The 20924-nt window shown below is 40.4% G+C and overlaps 2 protein-coding genes across 4 annotated transcripts in view; one reads left to right on the plus strand and one right to left on the minus strand.

Moving 5' to 3' along the window:
* Positions 1–20924, plus strand: part of astn1 (astrotactin 1) — a 423107-nt gene that overhangs the window by 105505 nt on the left and 296678 nt on the right. For 2 of the 3 annotated variants that reach the window (XM_062404910.1, XM_062404911.1), the window contains exon 6: positions 19734–19883. The exons of the other annotated variant lie outside the window; for it this stretch is intronic. In XM_062404910.1, the coding sequence (XP_062260894.1) occupies positions 19734–19883 (150 nt within the window). The remainder of the gene's footprint in view (positions 1–19733; positions 19884–20924) is intronic. 3 annotated transcript variants of the gene reach the window in all.
* Positions 2720–9124, minus strand: LOC133968302 (high affinity choline transporter 1-like). The gene is made up of 8 exons (XM_062404275.1): positions 8962–9124; positions 8692–8805; positions 7546–7701; positions 6335–6483; positions 4693–4836; positions 4282–4435; positions 3884–4098; positions 2720–3265 (listed from the first exon to the last, which is right to left on the minus strand). The coding sequence occupies exons 1-8, from the start codon at positions 9122–9124 to the stop codon at positions 2720–2722; spliced, it is 1641 nt and encodes a 546-aa protein (XP_062260259.1).

Below are 20924 nucleotides of genomic sequence, written 5' to 3' on the forward strand. Positions count from 1 at the left end.
CTGAAGCAACTAAACTTACCAAATATGCCAAATGGGAGTAGGGTATATCTGAGAGATGGACTGGTGTGGCCCCAGACCGTCAGGCCCCATCACTATTGCATGATTATAATTGCTGAGCGGGTGTATTATTGATCAGAATTGTGCACCAAACAACACTGAAGTTAATGATGTCAAAAGGTGGAAGAGTTAACTCATGTTACAGTGTTCTATTACTTCTGCATACATCAAAGAGGCTGCTTTGATCACTTGTCGCAATTTGTCACAACATCACAAATGTAAATATAGCTCTGTAGTGGATTAAGGGAATATTAAGAGCGATATTGTATTGAGTGACAGGTGTAATAACAATAACATAAATATATCGTCTTGCTGAGGATCCAAGATGGATTGCGTTGGCAGAAATTATTATCATTTTGCTGTCTACACAAAGTAGCAAAATAATTTATAGAAAATTGTCTAAGTGATACAACTACAAAGAAAACACAAGAAGTCAAAGATAGAGAAAGATGATTTCTCCAATGCTGGTTGAAAGATAAAAATCCTTGTGTGTGTGCGCAGCACATCAATTCAGCTCATGATTGCAGGCCCATTACTGGATCTATTCTCCTGCCACTGTGACCAAATTTATATTATTTCAGGCTTATTTAATGGCAACCCGTTGTGCCTTTTAGAGTTGGGGCTGCAGAGAGGGATGGCTCTTGGCGTCAGGCGCTGGTCAGCCATGGCTCGCACAACACCCTCGCCCATGTCTGCTTCCTCTCAGCCTGTGATCCTGGGCTCTTTTGGACATCTATTCTGTCCCATTACTTCACAGTGGGGCCATTTGGTCTCACCTTACTGCCTCCAAATGGTTTCAGGGTCATGCCCTGTAAAACACAGCCGGAGTAAGAGACGCCCTGCGATGTCTATTATGAAGTGGGATCTCGGGAAGAGCAATGTGTGGCATGTGGTGGCTTTCAGTTGGCACAGAAAAAGGGGAAAACTGCAATTCATTGAGAACCAGTACTTCAGGGCTTTCATGAACTGATTTAAACCCAGTTTAAACTGTTGGAAGGGGTGTGTCCACTGTGGAGCTGGGGGGATTTTTACATTATCTGTGTTGGTCATTGACTTCAAACCTGTCTGGAGTGGCAACCCTTTATCTTAAAAGTAGACCCACAGGAATAACTGCTTTCTTATTTTTTCAACACTAACATATAGGCTTTTCTCACAACAGAAATACTTGAAGCAACCAGAGAACTGAGGCCCTGTAATAGCTCATCAAATAAGCCATTGTCATCTGGTACAGGTCGGTGTTTGCTTTTAAGACCCATTGTTTCCTTTATATGTACATTTTGATAAATTAGCCACCATTGTCGCGTTGCAGAGCATTGTTGTTTTGTCTGGATCCACTCTGGTTAAAGCAGGAACCCAAAGTTGTTTGGTCCCTAATTTAAAGAAATGCCTTGTCAAACGTTGCACTGTAGAGTATTTCCGCACTCCCAAAAGTTAATTAGAACAAATGGTGGTGGAAGCTGCCATATCTTTGTACGAGGAACTTTTGGTGACTCGCCCACTTAAAGTTTTAGGTTGATTCTATTGCTCCTCAGGTTTTCAACTGTCTTTAAACTTAACAAGTGCCTTGTTCGAACTACAGTTTTACCCTTAATATTTCTTTGTTTAACCAGAGAAAAAAGGAAAGCTGCTGTGACTGTCAGGTTGTTAAAGAGGTGGGTAGTCGTTGTTATTTTTATATTGCCCCGCACATTGCAGTTACAGCCATAATTTCTCCTAATTATCAAACCTTTTATACAGTTACTACTCTGTTAGAACAATATATTTCTCTTTTACCTGTTCAATTATCAAACCCTGTTATTAAAATACAACTTTTTGTATTTACTTTTGTTCAACATATGTTTAGAAAGATTAAACAGCATTGTTTTATTTAAATGTATTCATGCAAATGAAATAGTATGCTGGGTAGTAATTGAGTAATATGTATTTGTATATCGTCAATGAGGGTAAAAAAATCCATCCAATTTTTTAAAGAGAAAAACTGAAGCATTTAGTTTTTTATGAAATCCATGTAGCTGCATTTATTATAAATACCACTCATCACTTATATCAGTGCTGTCATTGCCGTGTCAACCTTATGCTATTGATTTGGATTCATGTATCCACTTTCTCTGTGAAGGTAAATTATCATTGGCCTGTTTCACAATTTGTTGATTTAAAGAAGTTGCTTATACTTGCTGTTGCATACTGAATTGCAGGTGAATGTCTAGCAGTGGATATTGTCATGTTGTCTTAGCAACGATAAGCCCAGCATCATTAAGATATTGTTTAGTAATGAAGGCTGCAAATAACAACTCTTTAAGATTAAGTCTTCATATCTCAGGAGAAACATATTATCATATGTAAGGTAGGGGGGTAAACAGATATGCATCCTGGTAACAAATGTTGAAAATAGTCTGCATCTTTTACTCAGTGAACCTTTGAGCCCACAAGGGCATTTGGAAAAAAAAACACCCAATGAACACTTTTCAAAACTTTAAAAGTTTCAGTGAGTAAGATTTAGTTGAAAGGGAACTATTGGCAGAATTCAAATATAAAATAAAGAGTCTGTACTCAATGTGGTTGAGTGGTTGACGTGGTTCTCTCTATGAATTCTTGCTTACCAGACAAACAAACATGTCTGCCTCCACGCGGTGCCCACCTTCCCTCCATTTCTGCAAGCTCCTTAGAGGCTTGTGGTCTCCAGAAGCTCCCTTGCCGTGGAGGCCTCGTCGTTATTTCCCGAGTCGGTCCTCTTGTCATCCTTTGCTTTGGCCGAAGGTTTCTGCTTGCGTTTGATCCTAAACACATCCCATTTCTCGGAAAGCAGGTCCTTGTTGAAAACGATGGACCCCAACCAGGAGAACAGCAGAATGGACACAAGTGACATGACCATGATGGTGGTGCGGAAGGGAAAGTACTGGGTTAAGACTCCTTCGGCATCCAGCCGACAGCCGGGGAACCTGATTGCGGGTGGCAGGCCGATGAGGGGCTCACCGCTCAGGATCCTTATGAATATTGCAATCATGTAGCCCACGCTGGCGCCATAACCGTTAGAAACCTTGCAGAAGAGGATGCAGACTAGCTGAGGGAACATGATTGTGTAGGACATGTCAGCTGCCACAAGCCAGAAGACCAGGACGCTGCTATCCAGGAAGGAAAGCGCGGTGCCAACCATACCCACCACCACCACTGAGACACGGATCACCCACTGCATCTCACAGTCTGAAGCCTGAAGGAGTGAAAAGGATGACAATGAGCTGCGTTTCACGTTAATCTTCTTTAGAAAATGTAAAAGATCTAAGGGTCATCTGGACACAAGGCCTCCTTGGCAATCATATACTCTTACAAAGACAGGATCCATAAGTTACAGCAGTGTAAAAGACTAGCAATGAATTGACTCATTATTAGGGTTGGGTTCCAAGAACTTGTTCCAATACAACCTGCTTCATTTCGATGCCTGAGCACAACTGTTTGCTTTACTTTGTGCCAGGTATGTGATAGGGCTACCACTATGCTAGCAGAACTGTGAGGCTATACTCTTAGCTAAAAGACAACACTAGCATGTCACCATACTATTACAAAGCTAACATCTAAGTGTTAAGCAGTTCTAATGTTTATGTAAGCATCCTAATATATGCTAATTAGCAATTAGTATAGTTTAGGCTGATAAACGTTATTAGATTTGCTAGAATTTGTTTAATAGTAAAAGGGGCTTTGACCTTATGGTTGTGCAGGATTAATATCCAGATATCAGCAATATAATTGGGATCAATCCTCTGAAAATAGTTAGTATCAGAACAAGATGTTGTACCAGTCTGCCTGGTAGAGGATTCTCCAAAATTCTCACCTGCTTCCTGAGGATGTTCTTGTAAATATTTGAAGACAACAATGAGGTGGACAGAAGAGCTGAGTCCAGGGAGGACATGACAGCGGCAGCGACCGCTCCAATACCGATGATAGAGATGTAGGCGGGCATGAGGTACTGCAGGGCGATAGGGAGGATAGAGCCTGCCTGGTCACGCTCATATGGGGTGGGCAATCCATAGCTGGTTGAGTTCCAGTCTGGAAGGAAGTATAAGTGATTACTTTGGATTGAAATCAAAGGGCAGGGGGAAGAATAAATAAATTAAACAAGAAACTGGGGTTAAATCTGATCGATGGAGCTATATTCAGTTTTATTCAAGGTGTAAGGCTAATTTAGAGCCTGATATAAAAGGGGTTTTCCAAAGTTTGACTAATATGTACCTGTAGATGCAGCCACAGCTCCCACCAGTACAGAGGGTATACCCAGCACGAGGCAGAAGGCGGAGGAGGCATAGCAGGTCACTTGAGCCTCGGTGTCAGATGAGGCTGACAGGATCCTTTGGTAGAACGCCTGGTAGGCCAAGCCCCCCAGAGCCTGGCACAAGCAACATGAAATTGAGACATGATGACAGGAATTAATTGCAGGACAAGGGGAGCAATCCTCCCATTACTTGCTGTTGTATGCTTGGCTGATACCATATCTAATCAAATAAGACAATTTAATTTTACCTATTCTTTCTATTTATTTTAACTGCTGTGACGGCAGTTGTTATGTAAATGCTGCGTGAGCTGTGTATCAGAAAACATCCAGAGCTTTCTGTAGAAGCATATATTGTCTCACACTCCACTCACCAGCAGCATGAAGTCGTCAATCCACTTTCCGGCCTCGTCGAGCTTCACCGTTCCGACCCAGGGAGCCTGGAAGGTCTGGTTGTAGGCTGTCAGTGAGATGTCCAGAGAGTGAGGGTTGGTCAACAGGAAAGGAACACACACCCACTGTATACACAAACACAAGGACACAACTAATCTGATTATGAGTCCAAGGGGGTTGTTTTCAGACAGACACTTGGAATTAGGAATCTGAAAGTAGAGCTAGAGTTGAAGCTCCTGTTTGTGAGAGGCTATACAAAACGTGCATGACTTACTATGGTTAAATGTACATACATCTCATCTGTCCATAATTTCATGTATATTTATACATATACACAAAACAAACAACAACAAATGTACAACCATGAAGAAAAAATTAAGTTAGACAGAAAAAAGCTAATAGGTTTAAGTCCTCTTTCATTTGATGAGTTTTTCATTTGATATATTTTTTCTGATATCCACACTGTCCTTAAGGCCATATTCTACTCTCTAAGTATGTATCACGTTCATTTTGAATTTTTTATTCCATTTTGCCAAGCAGCAAAATACCTGTGTTCTAATGGATGATCCATTTTAGAGTAATATAGATATCCTCACCAGTGTTAATGGGCAATATAAAAATATAGAAATCGTTTAAAGTTTGCAGCAAATTAGAAAGTGGTGAAAATTTACATAATCTGGAGTATTTGGAAATGGGCGTGGCAAAATGGCTCAACAACTCCACCTGGAACGCAGCCCCTAGGTTTCCACATAACCGATTTTCACCAAAATCGATTGGCCTACATCTACAAAAATCGATACGGACATGTGTCTTTTCATGACAAAGAAATAAGTCTCTTGGATAGACTAAACAGGAAGCCCGCCATTTTGGATTTGGTGGCCATTTACTACTATTTTGCTCTGATGAACTTGTCGTAAGGCTTTCATCAGCTCAACTTCAACTTCTGGGAATGTCCCCTAAACAAGAAGGAGATATAAACTCACTGGGCATATTTGATTTCATCACATGGTATGACCGTGGCCTGCCGTCAAAGTTTGATTACACGCCATCAAAACACAAGCTTCTATATCTCAGACATATTTGGTCCAATCTAGTACAGTGTATTAACGTTTAACTTTAGTGTTGTCAGCGACATGGTACAGAACTTACAAGCCGGCCCCCAAACTAACTTGGACTTTCTAACTCATCTCCAAAAAACGCAGCTTGCTAAAAAGTGAAATCATGTTTGAAATGTGATAAATGCTCCACCAATCAGAGATGTTGCAATTATTCCTGAGGATTGTTGTTAGTGTGGTCCTTCTCCTTGACATTTTGACTAAAACATGTTACTCTTAAAATGCTGTTGATATCATATGGAATTTTTGACATTTCATTTAGCTGACTCTTTTACCTAAAGCGACTTACAAGAAGTGCATTCAACCACGAGGGTACAAACCTAGAACAACAAGAATCAAGAAAGTACAATTTGTTTAAAAAAAGGCACCCTACAAATAGCTTGTGGCTTCTTCAGGAGAATATAACACAATGGAGTTATACTCCAGTCTCATAGCTTGTGGTAAGTCTACAACATTGATATCAAATTCCTTATTCAAAAAATTATTGGGATCATTGGTGTTTACGCACCAGGCTGACAAAGATTAGGATGAGCTGGATAGCGTCTTTGGAAACCACAGAGTAGAGCCCCCCAAGAAGAGTGTAGATTATGGCCACCACTGAGGAGATGATGATGGAGTAGACGTAGGACAGATCCAGGATCACACTCATAGTTCCCCCTGGAACAACACAACAGCGTGGTGAGTGCATGAGGACTGACAGAGGCAGCAACTATTGTGATGTACAGATGATGGTAGCAACAGATTCATGCAACTTCTTACATAATATTTTCTTTAAGTGTTTCATGAGGTTCTCAGTCTCAATTCTGCTTTTAAGTTTTTCTCTCACACAAAAACACACTAATATACATGAATCCACTCTTATGTACTTTTACTAAGGATTTAAGAAGCTATGCAATGACATTGTCTTGTTGCCTTAATGTTGTACTTTCCCAAAATAACATTGTCAAACAAACTTTTAGAAGATGAATTTAGAAGGTGAATAGGGAAAACACATGTAGTAAGTTTAATAAAACAGCACAGGTGGATCGTACCACGAGGATACACTAAAATCTTATGTCTCCTAGTCCACAAAATAATAGTCAGTTATTTTAGTGACTGACCCTCATTGACCTTATAAAGCTGAAGATCAAAAATGTGTGTTTTGTTTTCATTTCAGCGGAGCAGCAAGAACGAGCATCCACAGCTTTGTCATGTAACATCGGTGTGTTGACAAATATTTTGCTGTAATTTCTGCTTTTCAACCTGGACCTTGGTTTCATCCGACATTTAAGACTAAATCCAGTATTTTCTTTCTGCCCGGCATCATACAGCTCTCTTTTTTCTGAACTGTTCGGTTTTTGTTATTAAGTGACTGTTTGCTAAGCTGCACCCACTTGACTTTTTGTGCTTTAAAATGTTTGTGCAAATTTTGTAACTAGACCTGTGGGGGGCCTTCGTGATTGCACAAATACATGTGTGTAAACGATTCAGTGCGAGACAGTTTTACAGAGTGAGCTAACTCACCCAAGCTGATGAGTGTGCCACGTGTGCACAACTACTATTATTTAAAGGTGTCGTTCTGACGTCACAGTCCATCAAGCATCAATGCAGCTCAAGTCGGGATGGTTAGTGGTTTATTTATTTTGTGCACATTGTACCAATATCTGTTGGTGCCTGCATGATTGCTTAAGTTAGTATGTGCATAGCATATACTGACAGACAGAGTTTGAGCTAATTTACCCAGACTGACGAGTGTGCGTGCCACCAACAGGACATCAACCACTAGTGCGGGAATGATTAGTAGAACGCTCAGGACGTTCCCATACTTTTGCTGGAAGGGGTCCATCATTGTCACATACTTCTTCTCTCTCATGGGCTTGGCAAAGAAAAAGCCACCTGTAGCAGAAGTGATTAAATCAGCAATATAAAGTCAGAAACTCTCTCAGAAAAACTCTGAGGCAATCAGGGTGAAAACATGGCAGTCCTTTTAAAAAGACTGAATGAGATCGAGAGGAAGAAGAGGAAGAGGGTGAGCGTGAGAGGGAAAGTATAAATGCGTATGAACAATAAGAGAAACAAGTGTTCCCTCCAGATAACTCAACAAAAACATTCAGTTGAACTCTAGGGGTCCACTTGGTCAAAAATGGACAACAACAGAGGCGGAATGTTAGATTTCCAGTTTATGGACCTTGGGGTTTCCATTTCCCATAATCCATTTCATTTGTTCCAAATGTTTACAGACGAGTAACTGAGTTTGTCAGTTTGGTGAAATCCGGAGCAGGAAATCCAGGTCTCTCTGCACCTGTTGCCTCAACATTATTTCTCATGGTCCTATGTTTAAAGTGAGCAACACTTTTATTTGAGTGTGGAGTCTGTGGGGGGTTGGGGGTATTGAAGCAGCTAGGTGGCCGACAACACTTGAGAGACGGAATCAGTTCAGTTTAATATCACACCTAATAATCTGTGTGTACAGGATTTACTGAACTTTATTTTATTATTATCTTTAACTAGCTGGTATACCCATTTAAAGTAAATATCCCTTATGGTTTCTGCATATACTTGTTTTATCATCCCACAGGACTTTTAATAGCTGCTGAGTGTTAAACAAGGTAACAATAATGACAGTAAGAAGATGGGACAGAGGACAGACCAATGGCAGTGTTCACATTTTATCAGCGTTTTTTGCAGTTTACTTTCCCAACCACAACTAGTGCCACTGGCATTTACTGCAGGACCTTGCATGCAGGGATTGCATAACCAGACTATGTTAGGCTGCATAGAGTACATACCTACTTTTGTTAAAAACAAATCAAGAAGGAGGTGAAAGGGAATGTCAGGTTTATGTTCAGGGTTTTTCTTGGCTTGAAGACAAATTGTGCCACTCACCTAAGAAGAAGGTCAGTACATAAGGCACAGGCATGAGGGCCCACACTGCGCCCAGGGTTGGGTTGTATGTTGCCTCAGCTATACCAAGGATGAAGCCTCCACCAACCCACGTAGCTGCCGAAAGACAAACACATGTTATAGGAGAAACATGACATACAGTGTGTGCAATAAAAACATTTTTCACATACTTGACAGCAATTTAAGATGACAGTTATACTTTTTTTTATTAAATCGCAAATGTCATGCCTGCAATATGCCAATTTGCTTTACCTGTAAGAGTGAAAATGTCAATGAGCAAGTAGATGTTAGGCCCGGCCAATAGCGTCATCCCTATTCCATCTCCCTTGCACTTTCTCTCCTCCCAGATGCCCATGCCCAAGATTAAAAGGTAGAACAGTGCCATCACCGCCAGACCGAGCACATTGAGAGCCATCCTGAACTACTGTTGTGTCCGTTCCCTGTTGGATGGAGAGACTGAAAGGGACAAACATGAGGATTTTAGTGGCTACAAAATGCAAAGATCATATAACAACACAGCCTGAAGTGATTGTTTAAATCATTAAAGAAAATAATACAAAATGCACAAACAAAAATCCCATATTCACATTCACTGTTTGTTAAAATATTTGTAGGACTGCAGGACAGGAGGGTGGGGGAGGCAAATCTGCAAAAATTCAGATGTCATCTATGATGATTCTGACAACCAAAATGTACTTTCATCATGTGCAGGAAGCTATTAAGCAGACATGATAAACAACAATGAACAGAAACTGTAGGCTTTATTCAAATGACTAGAGAGAGTAAGGTGAGCAAGGTCAAAAAATGTCCTCTCAAAGAAAGAATGAATAAAAAGGTTGCGGTGGGAGCAAAAAGGACAGGAGCGGCACCATCTCGGATGACCTGACTCTACTTGCTTGGCAGACGGAGTGATTGGGTGGGGAAAGGTGGAGTGGAGGAGGAGAAAACAGTAGGCAAGGGAAGGGAGGGATGAAGATACGGAGAGCGAGAGGGGTCTCACCATAATACTTGGCAGCACCGACAAAGATGGCGGACAGAGGTTGTCCCCCGTCTTCAGTGGTTGGGCAGGACGAGTTTCGACCCCATACATTGGGAAGTAAACACAACTCAGAGCCAAGTTAGTGTATTTGTATGTGTGTGTGTGTGTCAGCCTGTCTGTGTGTGTGTGTTTCGATACTGTTACTGTGTGATGAGCAGATGCTTTCTTAAAAAAGGATTAATTTATAAGAAAAGTCTTAGCAACTTAAAGAAAGCATGAATCTCTAGCTACTGGTTTGCAGCTACTTGACCCTGCTTCTCTGCACATCAACATGGCTTATATCAACTACACCCCATCAACTGTGTTAATACAGGGCACGATTTTTATTAAAATAAATATCACAGTAAGGCAGTTTCTTAGAGAACCCCATTTTCTTTATTAAAGACAGAAATGTATTTGTAATCAAATACAGCCTTTCTTTTCAACAAGACATGGCTCCAGCCCAACAGGGTGACAGACATCTGGTATACAGAAAGCTTTGGCCCCAATCATAAAACTCGAGAAAGAAAGAAGGCATGTATATCCACATGGAGGAATAGAGAAAGTAGAAGAAGGATACGATTGTGAAAAGAAAGGCGCGAAAGAAATACCAGTAGGAGGTAAATGTGTGATTATTTGTTTATGTGAAGGTATGGAAAGAATTGGTAAGGGACTGGGGGGCCGGAGGAGTTGGCTCTGTGCCAAAATTAACAAACGTACTCACATAAACAGTGGCTGTCCTTCACTCTCTCATTCCCGAGGGAGTCGGTTTGAGAACTTTTATATAACAAAGTGAAAGAGTCGTCAAAGTTGATGCTGAGATTGTGTGAGGGGTGCTGGTGGTGGTGGTGGAGGGGGGAGGGAGGTCTGAATTCTGCAGGTTCAACGCTTGCACATCTGGTGCAAGTGAGTCTTATTTACAATCCATTACTAGTGAGAGAGAAATATGTACGATGCCATCTCAAGCTACCAAGCTTCTTTTCTGGCAAGCTGACCATAGGTAGATCAACAAAATAAAGCTAGAAATATAACAGTATATACTTAATGGACTGATTGATATGCATTTGAAAAAAAATGCTTTTGATTTTCTTCATCCAGAGTGTTAGTATGGCTGGTTGCATCATTTCAGACTTACGGTTGATGAGGAAAATGAGGAGACAACTCTGGGTCTTGATGAGTGTAAAATCTCTGATCTTCTAAAGGATCAAGCTGGAGTAGTAAGTGTGTCTTGGAATCCAGCTCTCCTAAGTGAACAAGGCTCCTTTGGGAACATAGGAGACTCATCTTCTATGTCACCACAAGTTCCTCTGATCACGTTGAAAACTCATATTCTTTGTCATCACAGGTAACAATGTCATCAATTTTCTATGATTGATGTGATAGCAGATGAGTCTTCGATCATCAATAATAGAAAACTCATACTCTATGTCAGGCACATGCACAGACATTTTGGGGGGCAGGTGCTCACACCAAAAAAACGGCACCCATCGCCAAAATTATTTATGAAATTAAGAATAACTAGGGGCTGCGTTCCAACATTGTATCCTTTTGGTGATTCATGGTCCATGTATGTCCACGATACAGAACATAGTGTTTAGAGGCTTGTAATCAAACTTTGACGCCACACCTGAATAATAATAACAAACATACAGATTCCTTTGATCTTTTAACACTGACACTGCTAGAGTGGAGTTGTTTGTTTACGGCTCAGCATCAAAGGATTCATGGTCCAGAACATCATGTTTTGATGGCATGTTATCAAACTTCGACACCACGCCACGGTCACACCGTGGAACGAAAAATCTATCTTTTAATAACTTTATCTGCATCTTGTTGTGATGACACTCGTCTCAATTTTAAGTTGTTCTGATGAAAGCCGTGGTACAAGTACCTCAAAGTAATAATTTGGATTATGGCCAAAATAGCAGGCTTCCTGTTGCGTTTTTCCAATTGCACCGACAGACTTTTTTGTTTGTCTGGCCATGATACACCTGTTTATCTATGTTTGTGAAGATCGGTCAATGTGAAAACGGTCCGGGGGTCTCGGGGGGCACCATTAAGCCATTTTGCGATGCCCATTGAAACTTTCTAACCTACTGCAAATTTTGGTAAGAATTTGAGCATGTTAATACCCTCAAAAAGCCAATTAATTTGCCTGAATAATAATAATAATAATAATAATAATAATAATAATAATCCTTACAATTTCAATAGGGCCTCCCACTTTCATTGCTCGGGCCCTAATAAATTACCTAAGCTCTTTAAACTGGAAATGTCTCATTAAAGTAATTTGCAGGCAAAAGTATTGTTTCTCTCCAAAGCCAGAGGTATTTTAGTTATTTTTTCAGATTTATTTTGGATATTTTGACGTAATGACAGCAACAATGGAGATAACAGGGAAGGTAAGAGGTGACATGCAGCAAATTATTCAAACCCAGGCTGGCTGCAAATGGACTTAAAGTAGATATACAGTGCTGTGAAAAAGTATTTAACCCTTCCAGATTTTTTATTTTTTGGCATATTTGTCACACTTAAATGATTCAGATCATCAAACAAATTTTAACATTAGACAAAGATAACCCAAGTAAATATAAAATGCAGTTTTTAAATCATGATTTCACTTATTAAGGGAAAAAAGCTATCCAAACCTACCTGGTCCTTTGTTAAAAAGTAATCTCACCCTAAACCTAATAACTGGTTGCGCCACCCTTGGCGGCAACAACTGCAATCAAGCATTTGTGATAATTGGCAATGAGTCTTGCTCATCGCTGTGGAGGCATTTTGTGCCACTCTTCTTTGCAGAATAGTTTTAATTCAGCCACATTGTAGGGTTTTTTAGTATAAAAGGCTTGTTTAAGGTCATGCCACAGCATCTCAATTGGATTTAAGTCTGGACTTTGACTAGGCCACTCCAAAACCTTCATTTGGTGTTTTTTTTGCCATTCAGAGGTGGACATGCTGGTGTGTTTCGGATCATTGTCCTGCTGCATAACCCAAGTGGGCTTGAGCTTGAGGTCACAAACTGATGGCCAGACATTGTCCTTCAGGATTTTATGGTAGAGAGCAGAATTCATGGTTCAATCAATTATGGCAAGTCGTCCAGGTCCTGAAGCTGCAAAGCAGCCCCAGACCATCACACTACCACCACGATGTTTGACTGTTGTTATGATTTTGTTTTTATGAAATGCTGTGTTGGTCAGCAGTAATTTTCACCTTCGAGCTCTCCCATGGATGCCATTTTTTGCCCAGTCTCTTTCTTATTGTTGAATCACGAACACTGACCGTAACTGAGGCAAGTGAGGCCTGCAGTTCCTTAGATGTTGTTCTGGGTCTTGTATGACCTCCTGGATGAGTCGTCCATGTGCTCTTGGAGTTATTTTGGTAGGCCGGCCACTCCTGGGAAGGTTCACTACTGTTCCAAGTCTTCTCCATATGTGGATAATGGCTCACACCGTGATTCACTGAAGTCCCAAAGCCTCAGAAATGGCTTTGTAACCCTTTCCAGACTGATATATGTAAATGTATTTGTTTCTCATCGGTTTTCTGAATTTCTTCAGATCGAGGCATGACTGGGTGGGTTTGGATAGCTTTTTTCCCTTAATGAATGAAATCAGGATTTAAAAACTGCATTTTATATTTACTCGGGTTATCTTTGTCTAATGTAAAAATTAGTTTAATGATCTGAAACATTTAAGTGCGACAAATGTGCAAAAACATAAGAAACCAGGAAGGGGCCAAATACTTTTTCACAGCACTGTATATGACTAGCAAAGATGTGAAGATCAGGTTATGATTAAGTATGTTATGAACAGACATTACAGTAGTTTCAGTAAATTTCAGCTGCAAATGTATGAGAGGTCAGTGTTCTCTCCTTTACCTCAGAAGATGTAAGGTTCATTTTCTCTCAACTCTATTTGAAAATGCCTTACTTCTTGTGCACCACCGAGGCACGCTGTTGCAATTTGAACCACTTTAACATCCTCCAGTGTAGAACTATTATGTTGTGGACAGCATTTCTTTTATGTTCCCTCCTCACTGGAAAATGTGCAGCCTCAGAGCTGTTAAGGGCAGCTGTGTTCTGTTCAGGTGTTTAGAGAGCTACTTACAGCGAAAGCTCCATTTCCTGTACTTCCGTACTTGAAAATCCAACCCAATAATAACCTTTAAAATAACATTTCAAAATCTATGTTCCTGAAAGGCATTCAGAGTGCTGCAGTTGGGTGTTTACATGTGCCACCAATAGTTATGTTACACAGGAAAAACGAGAGCTTCAGGGTCATGCATGGCTTGGGGTGGCCTGGGAATGTTGCATAATCACTTTGGAAGTTACAGAAATGATTGGACAAAGATCCCCCTCAACTCACAGTGGAATGGTTTTGGGGGAGGCCCCCGGAAATGAATTTCTGATGAGGCACATTGGCAGTTTATTTTGGCACAGAGGTGCTTTGAGCTAAAACATAGCATGGCTCAAGGCTGAACCCAAATAAAGACACTGGAGTGGCAAAGGGAAAAAAATATATATTTTATTGTCACTCGGGCAGTGATTAAGAGATGGTGGCAGGCTGAGGCTTGGGGCAGAGATGAGGGGGAGGTATCCTGGAAGAGGCTTGGCAGAGAGGACCCCGAGGCAGAGAAGGTGGACAGGCAGGCAGAGGATCCTAAAGACACAAGGAGAGCAGGTGTAAGACGGGCAGGGAGGCCGGCAGGCGAGCTCACTGACAGAGGTACTAGTGTCTGTCATTCTGGAAGAAGAGCTTGAAGGGTGGCACACAGACAAACAATATGGCTGGGACTAGCTGCAGGGTTCTTGCAGTGAGTTGGACATGGCTCGATAACTGCCATTGGTGTTGATTTGTGAGTAAGGGCAAGTTTGCTGAGAGAGAGAGGAGAGAGAGGCTAAGGGGGATGGGAAACTACAGACACAAAATCAACACTCACCAAGCAAATCTGGAAAAGGCCACAAATAAATACACACACTACAGGAAAGCAAGTGGAAAAGGGAGTCGTGTGTTTTTATACTAATACGCTTCTAACACTGGTTGAGGGTGATGACAATGCCATCGGATGGATCATAAACCATCTATCAATTTTTCAATATAGTCCATGTTTACAAATTAACATTTTTCCCACATAGGACTTAACAAGGAGTGACATTCTCTGCCCTTAATCATCTAATAAATTGTAGAAAGAAAGAAAAGCTTTGTGTCAATCCCTCAATTACATGAGGAGATATTGACATTTTTAATGAGTTAACCTTCTGATGGTGCCAGAGGAATTGTCAAGGGTTCCTAAGATTTGTCTTCAGCTGTGATGGAATTGCTCTAAAAAGAGGGATGTTAACCTCGTATAAGAGAATGGTCAAAGTCAGTATTGTCCATCACTGGGGACCATGAATATCGATTAAAGATTTCGAGGCCAGTCCACAGACAGTTGATCCAGACAAACCAAACATGCTACTTATAGTTCCAGTGTATATCCCCAAATTGAAACACATCTTTTTTGTCACTGTTTGTCAGACAAACTCAACACTCAAAAACAAATGGTAATAGATTAATCAATAATGGAAATGTAAATGTATTTCAGCCCACTTTGACTAGAGAGAATATAGATCACACTTGCACAAATAGCTATTATGGGTCCCAAAAGCCATTAAGCTTTGTCTTCCTTTAATTCAATATTCTGTCATTGTTCAGAAGGATTTCAATGCTTGAACCTAATTGGAGTGAAAACTTGTTGTCAGTGTTTGTGTTTGCCTTCGTTCTCCACAGAGCTGTCCCACTTTTTTATAAATAGTGTGTCTGAGCTCCTGTCATTGATCCGGCTGGAATGGGACTGTTTCTCAATACTGGGTGATTTAATATCCATGTTTGTTGCTCTGACATTTTTCTTCTTAGATTTCCTTCGCTTCAAGTTCGTCTGTGCTCCCACTGCACCTCCTAAGTTTTACTCACTCTTACATCACCTGTTTCCCACATCGTCGCCATCTATTTTTAAGTCTGCATTCAATCAATGAAGATATCCACACACCGTCCCATTCCGAAGTATCAGTTACCCTGTAGCTCTCTGGATCCGGCTCCTCTATTTACCGTTTTATTGACTATTTGAGGCTGACTCACTGCTCGTAAACTCTGAACCTTTCAGCCATCAAGCTTGAAAACAACATTATTCGTATTCTCTGTTAAGCAGGTGTAACCCATTAGATGTTGTCCTCTAAAGGCTACATATTGATCGGCTGCATTCACCAAAGTGCTTGACAACCTTGAACATGTCTTATTTGTCATTATATATGAAAAAAAAAAATTGTGTTGCTACTAATGTGTCAGAAGGTCTAAAATGTACATGTAAAGACTTGAGGATCTCTGTAAGCTCTAAGGTCTTATTTTACATCTTGGTAGTATCAGAATTAAATCAGACACAAAAAAACAGACAAGGAAATATCTCATCTGTTCATCTCCCCTTACTTTTCTAACTTTCAGGAAAAGCCATTGAACCACAGACACGAGAGATGTACTCCGTCGCTCTGTGCTACCGCAGCAAGATGATCCAGACTTACACTTTTGTCTTTATCCTTAAACACAATATGCTACAGATGGAATCCCTGCAGTGTATACCGTATAAATTGTGACTTTAAAATAAGACTGCATATTTAAATCTAAGTGAGTTGTCTGTTGCTTGCACTGAAACTTTCTTAAAAATATACATTGCATTTCCACAAATTGGTGGAGTTTGAAAAAAGACAGCTTGAAACCCCAGCGGGTCATTTTACGAGATTACATCCTTTTTTAGTAAGTCATGCTACCAGCATCCCTGAGGGGATAGCAAGGTTGGTTGTTCAGCCAGCCAATTGAAAACTTTTTCTTCAACAGTTGTTTGAAACAGAACCAGAAATCTCCGATCACAAAACTGTAAAAGCTCAAATGAAATGGGAAATGCAGTGGATTTTTTTCTGTGCTTGATTTATAGATATTTAACATAAGTCTACTTATCATTTCTATTTACTGGAGAATATATTTTACTGCAAAAAAGAACCTCCTTGATCCTAAGCTTGCTGCAAAGAGATTATATTTGTCTTCATTTAACTGGTTCCCCGGAGAGTTTTGATAAGTGCACTGACTTAGGTTGTGGAGGAATTTGTTCCCTGCCAGTATATCTAGCGGTTGTAAGCTGAATATTGCTTTATTATTAAATCAGACGTGCAAAATGCTGCTGAAACACTGGTGTCATCAAAAAACTCTGTCCCGCTTTTGAAGCAAAGCGACACCAACATCTGTGCTGTCAGAAAGTCATGGCTGCCAATAATATTTACAGGACACATTCATATCTTCAGTGCATATTGTCCTAAAATCAACAGTATGCAAAACTGATGGAGCTGCTGTCAGGAGAAAGTCCTTCTCCGTTTGTCACATTGACATTGCTGCCAACAGTGTTTTCATTCCTCCATTGTTTCCGAAGGGATCTTCTCCAGCTTAATCAAGAGCTTTGTCTTGGTCGGGGATTTTTAAAGCTCTTGTCACTGAACAATGTTAGCATGAATTTTATTTGGATTCACATATATCCCGCTGAGGCAGCAAATCTTTGCTGCTTTGATGGATTTTCCCCCCATCACTTTGTGGTTTGCATTCCCACTAACACTTGTAATGCAAGCTTCAATACACGCCCTCTAAATATAGCTAATGCTTTTTGCTAAAACACACTCCGCTGAAATGCATTGTATCGTAAGAGCAGTTTGTTTACCCCTCTTTGTATCAGCCCCGGTCCTTAAGAACATAATGTAGCTCTAAATGGCCGATCAGTGGGGCTTGCTGCTGAAGAGAGGGACGTTCACTATCTCACCAAAATACAAAATGAAAAATCGTTGGAGAGTATAAATGGGATTATTTTGCTAAAGCTGTGGAGCAATTTTTTTGGGCATTTATCCTGCCTCATCCTTGCATGTGGAAAAGCACTTTACACTTTACACCGAAGTTAAAAACCAATAAATGCAGTAAAAGCCCAGAGCCATGTTGGTAGTGTCTTGTGGGACACCCTGGGTTGTGTATTTTGCCTTTTAGTCTTCATCTTTTCCCTCCACTTTATTGTTTTTGTATCATTGATTGGTTTTCATTTATAGGTTTTTGAAAGTAATTATTCTGGCACGATGTCAACTCCCCGATTTTAACAACAATGTATAAGATCAGTCACTGCATCTTGTTGTCTTCACAAAACTCTGTCATGTTGTCACAGCATTGTTTGGTACATTGCGTTTTACACTGAGACTTTATTCACTCTACGGTAAATGTAATGCATGATAAAAACCTTTTCAAATCTCAGTTTAACACCATTGTGCGTGTGATCCTCTCCGGTTTCACACTGTTGATCAAGCAGATAAACGCTTGAGAATCATGAATAATGGATGAATCATCTCCGTGAACTCAGTCTTCCCTAATCGCTGACATTTTCTAAATGATGGAGGAAGTGAACAGTAATCAATAGCTAAATGTCTACTGAATGAAAAATGTTAATATAATATATACTATATTATGTATATATACTGTATGTCATATCATAAATATAAAAGATAGATGTCCACAGATATAAAGGCGAGTTTAAACAAAAACATACATAACATATTGTCATCAAAGTATTTTTTACATATGCTTCTGTCAGGGAAACCAAAACAGTGCTGTATAAGGAACTATAGGACAAAATGCATTCATTCAATATCATTAATATGACAAATGGAATTTTTTACTTTTGGATTGAGAGGATTCCATATACAGTACAGATTGGTAGACACTAAACAAAAGCAGCACTTTTGCGACCATTATGTCAGTAGTCCTTCACAGTTAAACCGAACACGGGAAATTCATAATGAAATTGGAAACCTTTTCATCTCCTGGTGTGTATTTTCTATTTCTGAATTATTTCGTCTCACGCAGAGCTGTTTGAAAATGTGTTAAAGGAAACATCAAATAATAGCCCATACATTAATAAACTGAGGATTTACACACATTTCCAATTATGCCAGGAAGTGCTAATTGGACACTTAGATGGAACAATTAAATTGAGTTGGTCGAAGCCAAAGCAAATAAACCATGAACTCTTTACTCAAGACTGATCCCCAACAATGTTGTTCTCCTTTGTGGAGAGGTTTATGATGTGGCTGTACCTAGAAGCAGTAGTACAATAATACAACAGTGCAGTAGTAGTATGGTAGGTTTATAATCTTGAATCCAGTTCATTGTTAAAATTGACTGAATAAATATTCATTGATTAAAATATTGAGGAAATATTTGTTATACGACATTTTTTGGTTGATAAAATAAATTGATACATATAATATTGCAATACACATCGCACTGAATGGTCACACTAGTTAGACTTTATGATGTTTCGGACCCTCACTGGAGGATATTTTTAGTTTCCATCGTGAAAGGTTCACTCTGCATGGCGAACCCTGCAGGGTTTTACTCAACAACTCAAGGTGAACTGTGATTCGCTCTAATGCATTCCCCCCAAGGACATTTGCAGAAAAACACATTTGGCAAAAAATGTATCCGATCAAACTGAAGAAGCTCCATCTTGTTCACTTCTTCACCCACATCTTGTTGCTGCCTCAATTTCTGAGAGGGAGCTCATGACAAGTCTTAGTATTAGTCCGATCAATTGATTAAAGTTACTACTAATTGTGTGTTATCTTGATGGATTAACACATATAAGGGTTAAAACAAAAGTTGTCAGCAATGTTAGACGAGTATATAGTTGGAAAAAAGAAAAAGGGGTTTCCACACAATTCTTTACAGCAAGACACTGTTTACTTTCTAGGCCACATTTCAAGTATTGATTAGAGAAAACGTCTCATGCACTGAATCTGTTTCCACAATGAATCCAGCCGTGGGTTCATCCTCCGTTCCCGCCGCCTCCTCCCTGCCTCGTCTGTGAGGCCAACTTGAGGCCACATTCCCCACCGCGCGGGTCCACAGCTTCTTTTCATTGCCGGTGTATTTGTTTTGTGTGAATCCAACAGCGGGTTCAACTTTCTTGAACCCAGACGGGGACTCTGGGACGGAGGCAGACAGCGAGCCTCAGCTGGCCTTTTACACCGACCCGAACCGCAGTCGGCGCCGGACTCGAGGTATGAGAAATGGTAACGCCAACAGCGCGTGGGGCTCAGGGGGTAAGGAGGACTCGTACACCTACAGACAGTTTATCCCGCCGTCGGATGGTATTACCATCCCCATGTCGCATGACAAGTAACCTTTACAGTGCATCGGAGCAGATGGATAGCTCCAGTGTTTGTGTGTGTGTGTGCTCGTGAATTGGACTCCTGAAGGAAAACGCGTGCAATCTGTTGTTATGCTGCGAGTGTACGTCCGCGTGTCCAGTGGTTGTGTGAGCATGTGAAACTGATCTCAGTTGCATCGTCGTACAATCTTGTTGCCTGAAATCAAACAAGATGATGAGATCAGAGGTCTTCTGTGAAAACATGTTGAATTCAATTGCATCCTGTGACTTGAAGATCAGCACAATTTGAAATAATATTATACAGAAATATTATTTCTAAGGGGTATCCTGTGCAAAAAGGCTGCCAAAGTGTCAAAGCACGTTTTTTTACCTGTCAGCCTGTCATGTCGTTGCAGCTTTAATGTGCACTTCTGGAGTACGGAGGAGAGGAAGCAGAAATAAATAAAGGAATAGGGAAATAAAATAAAGAGACAAAGCCCTCAAAATGATAGCTGCTGTCAGAAGGCGTTACAAGCTTTTACAAAGCCTCTGGGCCAATTATTCCACTGTCATGTGCACAGGTGTCACACACACAGCAAAGCCTCCAGAAGTGTGGCCAACACCTTTTAATGAGAGGGTTAAGAAAAGAGTGGCTGCGACTTTGCCCCAACTGTGTTGTTCAGATCCAGAGGAAAGGGTGATTCATTAGGGAGGACAAAAGTATGTCTTCAAATCAGAGGAATCACGAGAGATGCGTCACGATATTTTAATATCAAACCATTTTCATGTATTAGCCCCATTTCTCCTGGGGATGATTATTTTAGTGTTGTAAAAACTAAATACAACTGTTGAAAGTGTGAATCAAAGAGGGTAAAACACTTGATTAAATAAACCAGTTTTAAATATAATTTGATATGCCAATTTCTACTGGGGCGCTTGTTTAAAGAACTGCCTTGGGCAGATTTTGAATGTGAAAGTTCTGCCAGTGCATTTT

This window comes from Platichthys flesus, chromosome 14 (assembly GCF_949316205.1).
Source record: "Platichthys flesus chromosome 14, fPlaFle2.1, whole genome shotgun sequence".
Lineage (NCBI taxonomy): Eukaryota > Metazoa > Chordata > Actinopteri > Pleuronectiformes > Pleuronectidae > Platichthys > Platichthys flesus.

Excerpts from the sequence above, each read along its gene's own strand:
- LOC133968302 (XM_062404275.1), bottom strand. The coding sequence starts at position 9,124 with ATGGCTCTCAATGTGCTCGGTCTGGCGGTGATGGCACTGTTCTACCTT. Across the intron at positions 4,436-4,692 it reads TTGACGACTTCATGCTGCTG|GCTCTGGGGGGCTTGGCCTA; the intron begins GTGAGTGGAGTG and ends TGCTTGTGCCAG. Across the intron at positions 4,099-4,281 it reads AGCTGTGGCTGCATCTACAG|ACTGGAACTCAACCAGCTAT; the intron begins GTACATATTAGT and ends ACTTCCTTCCAG.